Source organism: Cibotium barometz, chromosome 22, assembly GCF_041138505.1.
Source record: "Cibotium barometz isolate CiBa-2024 chromosome 22, ASM4113850v1, whole genome shotgun sequence".
NCBI lineage: Eukaryota > Viridiplantae > Streptophyta > Polypodiopsida > Cyatheales > Cibotiaceae > Cibotium > Cibotium barometz.
In genome coordinates this window covers 39216141-39230502 of record NC_141067.1, presented here as the reverse complement: position 1 = coordinate 39230502, position 14362 = coordinate 39216141, and the positions used below count along the sequence as shown (strand labels likewise).

General features: G+C 39.7%; 1 protein-coding gene across 1 annotated transcript in view; it reads right to left on the bottom strand.

The window, feature by feature from the left end:
• Window positions 1-1738, bottom strand: part of LOC147626591 (putative oxidoreductase At1g06690, chloroplastic) — a 67255-nt gene extending 65517 nt beyond the window's left edge. Inside the window, exon 1 of the mRNA XM_086816650.1 lies at window positions 1314-1738. Coding sequence (XP_086672776.1) covers window positions 1314-1680 — 367 coding nt within the window. The 5' untranslated portion in view covers window positions 1681-1738. The remainder of the gene's footprint in view (window positions 1-1313) is intronic.
• Between the last annotated feature and the right edge of the window lie 12624 nt (window positions 1739-14362).

Genomic DNA, 14362 nt, shown 5'->3' with positions numbered 1-14362 from the left:
TCTTGCGCTAATTTTCTGCTGATTTTGCTCTAATGCAAGCATCCCCTCGTATCCAACTGTAACCAAAGGTGTCCAGCAGTCTTTGTTGCTCTTCGATCCCTACGTGGTCATTCTCATAGGCCTATGCCTCCAGGCATTGCTTGACCCCAGATAGGTGTCCACCTAAATCTACCCTGTGCAAACCCTAACCTAACCTCAATACCCCTGTCCTGGCAAGCAAGGGCTGGCAATGGTCTTTCTACCCTTCTCTGCCTATGTTTATCCTCATAAAGCCATGGCACATATGCATATGAGGACTGATGGATGCAACATCCCTTCTGAGCTGGAGCCGATAACCCCACAGAAACAACTTTTATAGCAGCTTCTCAAGGTTCTGCTGACTATGAGCAGCTTCTGGTCATTGGTAAATTTGGAAACTGACGCAAGTCTTCAATGTGTCTCGTGTTGGAGCTCACAAGGCAAACCATCACAAAAAGCCTTGTGAAAACAATATGCCGAAGTGAACTGAACTGAGATGGTATGATTGGAATAAAATTTGGCAAGTGGGTCCAATGAATACTCTACTCACTTACAAGGGTGATTCACAATGTGGATAATTATTCCAAAACTGATGACAATCAGTATGCAGTGCAGTTTGATTCCACTTTGACATTCGTTAGTCGATCCTAAGAGATGGGGCAGTCCTGTTAGAGGTACAAGATAAGGTGTATCAAGAAGAGCTTTCAACACAAACATATGCACAAGATATGATGTTTGAAGAAAAGGCTTTAAAAGTTGAGAACACAGAAAAGGACATGTCTGATGCAGTTAGATGAAATCAGATTCTACCCATTTTGCTGGCTGGGGACCTGTGCAGGTCACACAAATTTTTGTCGAGATACATCAATGTTTTATTCAATGGTTGGGCAACATAACATGAGGTCAGTGTCTCCATCCAGGTCTACGTTGAAATTATCGAATGTCTAATATAAGGTTTCTTGGCAGGTTTCTAATATAGATTGGTGGCTCCATCTCCAACCAGCACATTGACTGCTGCAAAAGGATGCTAGTCCAGGGTTAACTGATCCTAAGAGCAGTTTACTACTGATGCAGCACAGTAATGAAAGACTTCCTGGCACCCATCTTCACTTTAATGTGCCCCTTTCCCCGCCCATCAAAAGACTCATGCCGCTATTTGCAATGTGAAGCTTTACATACCTATTACCTCATTATGGACTCCACTTCTCGTGTGTAAAGTAGCAGGAAGAGGCATCCTCTAAAAGCACACCAGGCGATAAACTTGCACTACCTGGGAATTGAACAGATAAACGTACAGTGATCGGCCATGTCGAAGGTGGAGAATCCCGCATCGACATAGCGAAGCATCGCATCCACGGCAGACTGTGGGTCGATCCTGCCCCACCCCCCGCTGGTCTGCCACATGCCGTTCACAACCCTGCAGATCTCCAGCCTGTCATTTCCACTCTGCACCGTGGCCTGCCACGAGGCGGAGGCCCCCTGCTGTGCTTGGAGCTCCACTTGTTGGCATGCAGTCGCTGCGGTGGCGACGCTTCTCCGTCTTGTAGGAAGGGAGAGGGTGGCGTTGAGAATGCGGGAGAAGTGGCCGCTCCTGCTGATGCATTTTGTCTGTGAGAGCACAGAAATAGGATTGAGATTGCGCGGAGAGAGAAGGGCACCCATGTTACACCTAAACTGTATGTACCAACCAGCTGACCATTTTGGTTTTTTGAAATTTGAGATAAAGGTATAATTTTTCACGCTTGGGAAAGGATTTTAGATTGTATTGCTTGGGAAAGGATTTTAGGTTGTATGGCTTAGCTTTTAGGTTGTATTGGTTAGGAAAGGATTTTAAGTTCTATGGCCTGGCCTCTCAAAGCAACGCTCGGGTCACCTACTTGTAAAGTGCTCTTGCGTGTAAACATTATTGGGTTAAAGTAATCTTGGATCCGCTTTCGAAAGGTTTTGGCCTCCTCTTAGACACACACAAAGAATAGACATACATGTCGTCGTACCAACTGCAAGTCTCTATGCACATATATGCCCGTTCATGTAATACACACTCGTACCCTCTACACGTGTATGCATCTATAACACATGCACATAGAACACAGGCAGACCCACATGAAGCACACACGCATGCACATAGAATAAGGATATCATCTATAACGCATGCACATAGAATAAGGATATCATCGAATAAGAAACGATATCGAAAGAAAATGCAAAGAACATCCCTGCTTTGTATCGATGAACACAATCAATATCCAAAAAAGCAAAATAGTGAAAGAAGTGAGAATCAATCGATTGATTTAGCTATAAATAGAAAAATGAAGCTTATGCTTCCTAAAGCCATGACCACGGGCAAATGCATGACACCCGACATGGTAGGATGGTGATGCATCTCCACTACATTGAGCATGCAAAGTGGGTGCCTTTTTCTTTCATGGACATACACACAAAAGAGATAATTATTAATAGAACTATTAAAAACAGTAATAAAAGTCCATTATAGTTAACCTTACGAGACAATAGGAAGACCCAGATAAAGCTATGCCAAGTGCTATAAAGAACTCGTATCGAAATGAGTAGCTCCTATATGCAAAAAATAGATCCCAACCCTCTCGTACATTGTAACCCTCAAAAGATGCACGGCATGTCTCATGTCATTGGACAATGTTAAAAGCTCACTCTTTCCTATATAAACATGCTCCCATCTCCTCATCGAGAATTGTAATCCCATATCTCTCAAAACCCTCATCCACAACTCTGACCATAAAAAATTCCACCATACTTAGAATCCTAAAACAAAGTAGCAATTAAGAAGTTACGTAAAGAAACATGCAAAGGTAATGATTTATTATAATTTACGTACCCATCTCTATTGTTATTGCTGTCTAGAATAATGCATGCAACACGTCAAGAAGGAAGGGGTGCACACCAAAGAGGTGGCTTTATAAAGAAACTAAGTTATATAATGTCATGTATCAAAAAAACTATGAATAAATAGAAAAAAAATTAGATATGAGAATATTAACCTTGACTCTAACATATCTATGTGGCAAGGCCATGTAGCATGCTTAACAGGATAGATACATAGACATATAAAGAGGCACAAAAAAAAAACATACAACTTCAACAAGATACCTAAAATTATTACTCGGAGGTATCTAAAATCACCTTGTAAACAATGTTACTTGTCATAAGCCTATGACTCTCAAGTAGAGTTAGTCCTGATACACCTGTTGTTTGAAAGTAGGCACGTAGACTGAAGGACCTCCACCCCTTAAGGATCAAGCTCGCATGTGATTGCATAATATTCGAATGTTTCTTAAGGGTGGAAACACAAAATAGCATTGAGTGTGATTATTAATGCCCACAATCTTAATATTTTATGGTTTACTCAACCGAATTTGCTCCAATAAATGGGCCAATGTACAACACATAAAGTTGTCACATGCCAAGCACCATAAATTATAATAACACCATGTTTGGTGTGGTGAAGGATGATGAGTGGATCCATATCCATATAATCAAGCAAAGTTCCACATATTTTTATGGAGCAACACAAAATTCTACAAAATATAAAATTAGTTACTTGCCGCATATGAATGACGTGGTAAGAATACTAAACACATATAAGTAGAATACGTGCGATTGCGATAACCTCTTTTTTAGAACTCAATCACACAAACATACTCAATCACTTTTCCAAATAAATTATCCTTTGTAATTGACCTCATCATCATATCCTTGTGCTTTTGATAAAACACGCAGGCTGATCAATACTTCTCATCATCATATTCTTGTGCTTTTGATAAAATACGTCGGCTTACCAATCCTTTGATCTCATCATCATATCCTTATGCTTTTGATAAAACACACATGCTGACCAATCCTATGCACTTTGCCCGAGCAGCAATGTTTTGAATATTTCAAGCCATTCTGGATTGCAAGTGAATATTAATGAATAGATCTGGCTTACCCTTCTTTCTTACAATTGTCATTGCACCCTGGTATAGAAGATAAATATACCATGGCCTTCTTGTATAAGAAGACTGCAACAAAACTCTATGCCCTTCAATATTTCTTATTGAGAGTCTAAGGTGCTAGGGATATGCTTGGTAGGTTGAAGCACATAATTGAGAGAGATTAGATTAGGGAGGCTCAAAATAATCAAGATAATCTATGATTAATAAATGTGGACACCAATGAGCACAATGAGAAATCAAGGCATCGGTCTTATGGTACCATTGCTAGTTTTCCAAACACCTTCTAAGATTCCACATGGCGATGGCTATCTTCTTGGTTATGTTTTTTGTTTTGTTTTGTTTTGTAAAATTTTTTGGTGCTTTTTTATAGTGTAACAACCACCTTTTTTTACTCACACGCTACCTAGAGAGCTATAATGTATCTAAATATGGTTTAATAAATGTAAAATGAAGTACTTGGCATCTTTAACAACCATCTTTTTTTTCTCACACACTACCTAAAGAGCTAGAATGTAGCTAAAGATGGTTTAATAAATGTAAAATGGAGTACTTGGCATACTTTATCTTTAGATACATAATCGTAAGACTAGGGCGATTTAAAAGAAAAGATACTAGCATTAATATTCATCTTGGAAGCTACTAAGAGAAAGGCAAACTAGTCAAGTGCAATGCAATTATGCTCTTCAAGGGAACAATTGAAGTATAGAATTGTAAAAGAGAGATGTATGAGAGCTAGTTTTGAATACACATGTTTAATTTGAAGCTTGTGAAGTCATTGCTTATCCTTTTGCTCTCTTGATCAAGATTTTGTAGCTACTTTGTCTCGAGAATGAAGATTTTTGTGTAGGTGTCTGCTATTGTAGAAGACTTTGTTATTGCATCATGATAAACCTGTAAAAAATCCTTAAGAAAAGCTATAAGATCCCATCGAGCTGGTAAGTGAAATTATCCATAAACTTAGGGTCTCATCCAATCAGTCCTCTCCACATCCCATAAAACAAAATTTCCAGGGAGGCAAAAGCCCAATCAAAAGACGAAAAGCTTCATCAAAAATTGAGGAGGCACTGCAAGAGACACCAAAGGCTAACAAGACTAATATTTCCAATCCTGCTACCTCAGCCTCTCATAAAGTCCCAATGAACCAGATGAAGCAAGTGTGGGTACTGAAGACACCAAGGAAGTCGACTAGCATGCCCACTAAACCGTCAAAGCTCAGGAACAAAAATCCAAAACAAGTGTGGATTCAAAAGGAGAGTATCCCTAAATTACCAACAAAAGTTGATAACAAGTTGGTATGGATTCTAAATGCCCAAAAGGTAAGATGAAGGGGAAAGCTAAGATAGATAGGAACAGCTCTTGAAGAAAATCCAAGCACTACCCTTTTCTTCAGCTTTATACAAAATCCTAGCACCACTACCCACCATTAAAGCCTTTAAAGAACACAGTGCAAGGATTTTCCCATCACAAGGAAGCTAAAGCCTTATTCTTAACTTAGGTAGAAGCCAATCTTGTCAAGATGATGTGGACACCCTTAACTCGGATAACAAAGCTAAAGACATTGTTGCTTGAAGCACAGCAACATGGGAATGCCCACCAACAAGTAAGCATTTAACTCTGAGTTAAGTTCCCAAAGGCCAAAATGTGCCAATGGCATAAGAGTTAAGAGTTAGGTTACAAAATTCCAAAACACATCCAATCGTAATACCTTAAGAAGTCATGTTACTAGTACATCAACGCATAATTCCTTTTTTTAGAAGTCAAGTCGCTTGTGCTAGAAAGCTAAGCATAAGGGTCGAGTTGAGTCACATATACAGGATGAAGTAAACATAGAAGTCAAGTTCAAATGAGTTAGGAGGAGTGACAGGGCTAAATCTTTGAAATATAGGGAGCATGAACCTCACCATCAAAAGCCCATGGCCTCCCACTAAGTGAGCTTGCACAGCATGTTCCATGCATTCAAATCATACCTAGGGGTGTCCACCATAATGAACATATGCATCTAGGCACCAATTAACTATTCGGACCCATCCACAAAGAAGAAGCACCTTAAAAAGAAAAAAAGAAAAAAAGAGCCTGATCATTGCAAATGGAAGGTCCAATCACATGATCTGACTCTCTAATCAGCCAATCCTCCTCTTAAATTATTGATTCTACACCTCCAATTGCCAATCATTCCAAATGAATTGTAGGTCCTCCAATCATTAGAATAGTCCAATCATCACAAGACCAATCATTAATTGGTGTCATCAAACCTTCAATCATCTGATTAATGGCTTTAATTGCCTTAAGTCCAATCATCAACATGCAACTATGCGATTTCTAGTAAAGCCAAGTGATCTGATCATTAGTAAAGCTGAGTGATCTGATTGCCCGATTCCACAGTCCAATCGACTGATTGAACCATCACTTTCCCCTCACCCATCTCAGCTCTCTCTATTGTGTGCCTGCCAAACCCAAGGAGAGACCATGAAGATGTGTGTACACCTAGGCATACCAGACAACACATCATGAAACATACCCAAATGAAACACCTTGAAGGGGACATGACAATAGGGAACAAGAATTCAAGTGACATGACACATCATGTGCCAAAGAGCTCGACCGGCCAAGGTGCAAAAAATTTGATTTGTATTTCAAGACAAAGTATGATTACAAAGCACAGCAAAAGTTTATGTTCACATCTACGAGAATTCGTGTGAAATGTAAACCTAGGCGATCGATTTTTGGGACACAACAGCAAGGCTTACTGCTCCATCATTTTCAAACACCAAACCCAGATATCTACATGCAGTCTCGCCACATTATCATTTGAAAACCAATCACGAGCAAGCTGCAAAGCAAGGCAAGGCAAGTGAAGAATAAGATTTAGGGACACAGAAGCCACCACAAAAGGATTTGTAATATGAATGCTTACCCAACCCGTAGGCATCCTCTGAGTGAAGGCGTCCTTTGCCAAACGCTTCATACACATCATGGTGTAGAAGCCATAGTCAACAGCATTAGGTTGTTGGGGCCCCTTAATGGTCACGAACTTAAAGCCTACTGCTGATGGGGATGCCAACAAAGCTGCAACAACAAATGATGGCTCTGAACACATCTTGGCCATGCTTTCCATCACTCTGTATCATAACAGAACTGGGCATGTTAAATGTAAACCCGAGTAGATACATAAACTTGGGCACATTTGTGTAGACGGATGGCGGGGAGACTTACCGGTACACCTTTGGAAGGCAGTCTTTTGGGTCAGCAAGGCAGAGAGAGTAAAAGAAGAGTATCCCAAGGGTTCACCTTGGGAAACCGCAGGACCCTCTTATGTGAGTTGTTATACAAAATGCAAATAAACACCAATGCCCCTTGCGCATAAAAGCACAAACCAAGAACAAGTGACACAAAGTATATAAAGATAGTACAAGTTTGAAGAAAGGGGCCCTTACCTGATCAAAACCGGCAAGAATACAAACATACATGACATGAAATCGAGTCTCCCCAACATGCTGACATTGTGCACCATCTTCTTTCTTGGTTGTGACCAAATAGGCCCGCCAAACCACAGTGAGTCGATGAAACAAACTTCATCATGCATAAAACAAACAAGTTCATTGCCTTAGTGCTAGCCTCACCCCCCAACAAGTTGTTTACCAGGGCCTTGTCAATCTCTGCCACAATGGGAGGCGTCCTTGTCAATCTCTGCCACAATGGGAGGCGTCCTTGTGCCCTTAAACAGTATGGAGCGAGGCACGTCTAGCTACAACAAACAAAACTCCACGTGTGAACAGGTAAACCCGGGCACATAAACCTAGGCAGAACAATGTGCCTTGCCTGTACATGGAGAAGTAAGGTGCATATACTCAACTCCACTTGGCCTAGTGCTTTGTTGATTGGCCCACCTTATGCCTTGTCTCCACGGGCTCCACGGAACCAGCTTGCCCTATGCAAACAACAAGTTGAACCCAAGCTGAAGCTCGAGGGGACTTGTTATTGTTATCAGTGAAGAAATAGTCGATGCTTTCATCATTCAAGGCCTGAAGTGCCTTGTGGTGGTGATATGAGCACCCACCACATTTGCCTCATCCTCCTCGTGCACATCATTGTGCTCACCCTTATCATCGCTCTCTGCACTATCACTCTTATCATCACTCTCCTCATTGATACCCTGCTCATCTGCCTCCTCATTGTCAGCGTCCTCTCGTGAGCCTCTTTATCACCCTCATCCCATGCATCATCACCCTCCTCATCACCGTCCCGATTGCCCTTATCACTCTCATCACCCAGAGAGAGAGGGGGTATTATGAGACTGACAGGAAATATTATAAGGTAAGACTAGAAAATATTATTTATATGTAAAAGGTTTGCATATAAATAAGGTTCAGGGGATTTCAAATTGGAAATACCTAAAGCAATGGTTAATAGGCATTAAGGTCAATGTAAAAGGGATGTAGATGGTGCATAAGGGAGCCCAAAGGTCATAGAAGTAGGCGCCCCCTTCTAGGGGGAGTTGAGGAGGCATTGGATAGTGAAAGGGCCATGCCAGCTACTATTGAAAGGTCAAAGGGCTGAAGTTGGAAAGTCATGCATTACCTAGGCCTATATAACCATGTGTTTAGGGTCCATTTGGGATATGGTTAGGTGGAGAATCAAAGCTCTAGTCTTACAAGTTCTCGAGTTATTGATGCAAGGAGCATTACATTGGTATCAAAGCTAAGTTCTATCTCTTTTATGTTTCCATTGAGCTACTCATTGCTAACTCTAATCTCTACTCCTTAATCTCTTCTCTCTATTCATTTCCATAAGCTAATCCTTAATCTCTTCTCTATTCATTTCCATAATCCTCATATTTCTCAAATCTTCTCCATACAAATACTTATCGCTAATAGATTAGGAATATCTCTTGCCTAATTGATTGAGCATACCTTTTGCCTAATAAATTGGGCATACTTTGGAGATTCTACATGAAGCAAGTGGAGTACATCACAACCTTGAAGAATCATTGAAGCAAATATTAACAAGGAGGAATCAATGGAATTGTTCTTCACATCATTTGAGACAATTCATAATTACCCAACCAAGTAAGGTCGTTGTGTTCCATCTTTTGCATTGTAAGAAAATTTCCATTTTGCTAATTGTTAGAGTAAACAGCTTCTCAAGATGGAAAGCATGAAAATGGGGAGAAGAGGGAAAACCCAATGTCCTGTTTCCATATGGACGAGAGATTACAAAAACAAATGAAATAGATATGCAAAATTTATATCTTAATGAGTACGAGGATATAGAAATGAAGGAAATGAAAGAAAAAATCTATAATATAGAGAATAAACTTCTTAGCTCCTTGATGGGAGGAGAAGGATTGGGAGGAAAAGAAATATCTAAAAATAACATTGATGAGACTCTAGAAAAGGATTGAATGAAACCATAGTTGAAGAGGGTCCCAAGAAGGATTGGGAGGAAAAGAAATATCTAAAAATAACATTGATGAGACTCTAGAAAAAGGATTGAATGAAACCATAGTTGAAGAGGGTCCCAAAATCCAAAAAAGGTAGGGGGTAAGAATCCTTCTTTGTAGCAGCATTCAAAGGCTTGAAATCCACACATATACGCCACCTGCCATCCTTCTTTGGACTCACCACCGTAGGACTTACCCACTCAGTTGTGTCCACTTGTGTAATGAAACCTGCACTCAACAGCTTATCAACTTCCTCTCTCAGGGCCTGCATTTGTTCTCGTCTTCTTTCAATTCAATCCTCAAATCTGGCCCTTTAAATCCTCGAATCTCCCTATAAGAGGTAATGAACAATTCTGGAAAATGAGACAGCATATTAACATATTAGAGAGACCAGGGTATGGTATTCAAAGATTTAAAGGAACCCACTTTTAGTGGAGAAGAGAAGGAGAGAAATAAAGATGCGGTCCATATTTTTCTACAAAAGTGGCAAGATTTGCATCTTTTAAGAAATGTGTCTAATCATAACCACCCCATTGAAGCTAGCTTATCCTTACAAGGCAAAGCTTATAAATGGTGGATGAGTTTAGCGGAAGCTAGGCAAGTACCCAATTCTGGGGATTCATTCAAGGAATTGTTCTTAAAGGAATCTCTTCTTGAAAATGAAGAAGATCGAAATTGGGAGGAGTGGGATAATTGTTCTATGGAACAAAAGAATTTAAATATCGCTCAATATATAGCTTGCTATAGAGAAATTGTCTTAAAACTTAAGGGCATAGACAATTTTCAAAAAGTAAGAGGCTTCATTAGAGGCCTAAAAAGGGAGTACAAGAAGGAAGTTCGCTCCAAAGAGCCAAAAAAAACTTAGATGAGGCTATAAGATTTGGGAAAAAAATTGACGATACCATGCGTAATGGTAATCGTAAAGAAAAAGATGAGAATTTTTCATATAAGCCTCATGGATAAAATTTTGGCTCTAAAAAAAGAAAGGGTGTTTTCTTTAAAAAAGATGAAAGGGTGTTTTCTTAAAACAATTTAGTTGGACTCGTGATCAACAAACTAGTTTTGAAAAATTAAAAGTAGTAATAGCTACTGCTCCTATTTTGCAAATAGTGGATCCAAATGAACCATTTATATTGGAAAAAACGGATGCAAGTAATTTTGCTATAGGAGCAGTATTATTGCAGAAGGGAAGGCCAATTGCATTTGAAAGTAAAAAGTTGAACAAAGCTCAAAGTAACTATTCAACTTATGAGAAAGAATTGTTTGCAATTGTGCATGCTCTTAAAAAGTGTTGTCATTATTTATATGGTGCCAATTTTGAAGTATTATCTGACCATAAAAGTCTTAAATGGTTAAGTACTCAAAATGAGTTAAAAGGTAGGAAGGCTAGATGGGCTGAAATCCTACAAGAGTTTGATTTTCAAATGAGATATAGAAAAGGCTAGATGGGCTGAAATCCTACAAGAGTGTGATTTTCAAATGAGATATAGAAAAGGAAAATTTAATATCGTGGCAGATGCTCTAAGTCGAGTACCCATGATAAATGAGTTGAGTTTTACTCAACTAGAAAGTGAGTTGCTGGCTCACTTAAAAGGAAAATGTGCCAATGAGCCTTGCTATGAAGTAGTTTGGAATTACTTCATTAAAAAAGATAACTCTCAAATAGAGAGTAAAGAAAACGCAACTGTTAGTGATGAAAGAGTGTCACTGAAAAGAGATAGTGGTTTAAAGAAATCACTTCAAGAAGGGTCAATAAGTGAAAAAGATCATTGGGAAAAAAAAATCCATCGATAATGGGTACTTGTTATATAAAGGTCGCATTTGTGTACCCAAAGAAGAAAATATTCGTGAGAATATTTTACTAGAATGTCATGACAATCCAAGTGCAGGGCACCCGAGAATTTTTAAGACCTATGCCCTTGTTAAAAGACAGTTTTATTAGGTACGTTTAAAGAAGGACGTCCATAATTATGTTATAAAATGTCCTAAGTGCCAAGTAAAGTAGGTGGATTATTACAACCACTATAAATACCCGAGGGTAAGTGGGAAAGTATTTCTATGGATTTTATAGTAGGACTACCCCGTACAAGTAGAGGGCATGATTCAGTGTGGGTAGTAGTAGATAGGTTTACTAAGTTGGTACAATTTATACCAACTAGAAAAGAAGTAAAAACACTAGAATTGGCTAGAATGTTTATCCATCATCTATATAGATTGTATGGATTGCCAGAGCAGATAAAGTAAGCGACCGAGATACAAAGTTTACAAGCCATTTTTGGAAAGAAGTGTTAAAAAGTTAACACCAAACTTAGTATGAATATGTCCGAACATTCACAAAGCGATGGAAAGATAGAAAGTGTTAATCAAGTCCTAGAAGACATGCTTCAAGCATATGTTAATCATAAGCAAAATAATCGAGATGAGTATCTTCCATTATTAGAACTTGCTTATAATAGTGCTAAACACTCTGCTACCGGTTTTAGTCCATTCATGCTAATGTATGGATTTCAACCTAGAGCACCATAACTGTTGGGTTACAAAAAGGAGAATTGCAGAGTGTAAAAGACTTTCTCAAAGACATGCAAGACATGTTAAACATTGCAAGAAGCAATGTTAAAAGAGCGTTGGATTGTTCTATTAGTTATGAGAAAGGTAAAAGAAGACCAATTAATTTTGAGAAAGGTGATTTGGTCTATGTAAAAATTTCTGAGAAGTCAGAAACTTAAAAAAGTGAAAAAGTGAAAAAGTTAAGTCCAAGGTATTGTGGTCCTTATACAATACTTAAAAAAGATTGGAAGTGTAGCTTACAAGGTAGCTTTACCTGAAGGATCGAGAGTGCATCTTGTGTTTCATGTTAGTAGACTAAAACGCAAGATGGGAAACAATGACAACATCATTGGAAAAGAAGCAATAGTTGATTTCGTAGAACCACCTATTCTTCCACATGAGCCTGAAAAGATTCTCGAATATCGAGATAAGAAAACTAGGCATTCTGTGTTTAAAGAATGTTTAGTAAAGTGGAAAGATAGACTAGAAGAGTGGAAAGATAGACTAGAAGAAGGATTAACTTGGGAAAGAGTGGCTACACTGAAGAAAAGGTTTCCTGAGTTTGTTTTCGAGGACGAAAACTTTTCTTTCAAGGGGGAGGAAATATTATGAGGCTGACAGGAAACATTATAAGGTAAGACTAGAAAAGATTATTTATATGTAAAAGGTTTGCATATAAATAAGGTCCATGGGATTTCAAATTGGAAATACCTAAAGCAATGGTTAATAGGCATTAAGGTCAATGTAAAAGGGATGTAGATGGTGCATAAGGGAAGCCCAAAGGACACAAAAGTAGGCATCTCCTTCTAGGGGGAGTTGAGGAGGCATTGGATAGTAAAAGGGCCATGCCTAGCTATTGAAAGGTTAAGGGGTTGAAGTTGGAAGGTCATGCATCACCTAGGCCTATATAACCAACCATGTGTTTAGGGTCCATTTGGGATATGGTTGGGTGGAGAATCAAAGTTCTAGTCTTACAAGTTCTCAAGCTATTAATGCAAGGAGCATTACAGGGGGGTATTGAACCTTGCGTTGAACTATTTTTTCATCTCACTTTTGAAGGCCTTTCTTCATTGGTCGAGGCTTCTTTTCTGGAAGCCTCTTTTGCAGATTTCCCCCTCCTTCAAGTTGTTGCAACCTTCTCCACCTGCATCCCAATGAGAATGGGCATAGTACTTACCGTGGGGGGTGTGCCCTCCGTCTCGTTGCAGCCCCCCGTTCCTTTTCTCTTTCCACTATCACCCTTTTTTTTTAAAGACCTCTCCTCCTGCAGCCCAAGTAGAACCAAGCATCAAATCCAAACAAAACCCAACATCAAATTCAAACATATAGGCAAGCTTGGGCAAGGTTATACAGGTAAACCCGGGCATATATAGGTAAACCTAGACACCAAATACTTAATGTGGTTCTTTGGTCCGTCATCATTGTAGACCCCGTGCCTGTTCTCTTGGAAGGGTTACCCTTCTTCTTTATAGAAACCCCCATGCGTTTCCTATTGCCCGGGTCACCCTTTACCTTTTCAGAAGCAGTAGGGCTCTTTCCCTTGTCAAGGTCACCCTTCTCCTTGGTAGACTTCTCCAACTACACCCTAATGAATGAAAATGGGCGTCAAACCCGGTCATACAAGTAAACCCAAACATGGTTGAGGGGCACACAACACTTACCGTGGGGGGTTGGTCCTCCATCGTTGTTGTAGACCCTATGCCTGTTCTCTTGAAAGTATCACCCCTCTCCTTTGCAGAATCCCCCGTGCTTTTCCTATTGCCTGGGTCACCCTTCAACTTTGTAGAAGCAGTAGAGCCCTTTTCTTTGTTAGGGTCAACCTTCTCCTTTTTGGTAGACAATGAGAATGGTGATGAGGAGGAAATGCTGTGTACTTAGTTTTTGGACCCGCCACCCATTGTTAGGGTAGCCACTTTTCGATGTCATTCCGATTTTTCTGGCAAGCTCCCCATGCTCGAGTTTACAGAAAACATAAACCCATGCCTAATGCCATCTGTACGCGCGTGATTCCCCCTTTTTTTGTGCCCCACTTCCGCACGGTCGATCCCCTCATCGCAAGCATTAAAGAAGGCGTGGAGATAGTGCTAAGGCTAGCAGAGCCTCAACACTATCTACCACAAGGTCTTAAAGACCCTTGTCAGGTGAGATCAATGGATGGCACTAATCTAAATCGTGACGCCTTTTTGGGGCCGTCGGATGAAGTAAACTCAGCCGAGTAAACTACAAAGTAAACTGGGAAAAATTCTATTTTAGTTTACTTTGTAGTTTACTAAGCTAAGCAGGTATAGTTTACTTCCTAGTTTACTCGATATAGTTTACATCATGTCGTGAAGGTGAATTTAGGTTTGGGACTTAGAAAATTTTGGAGCAAGATGTTATTTGCAAA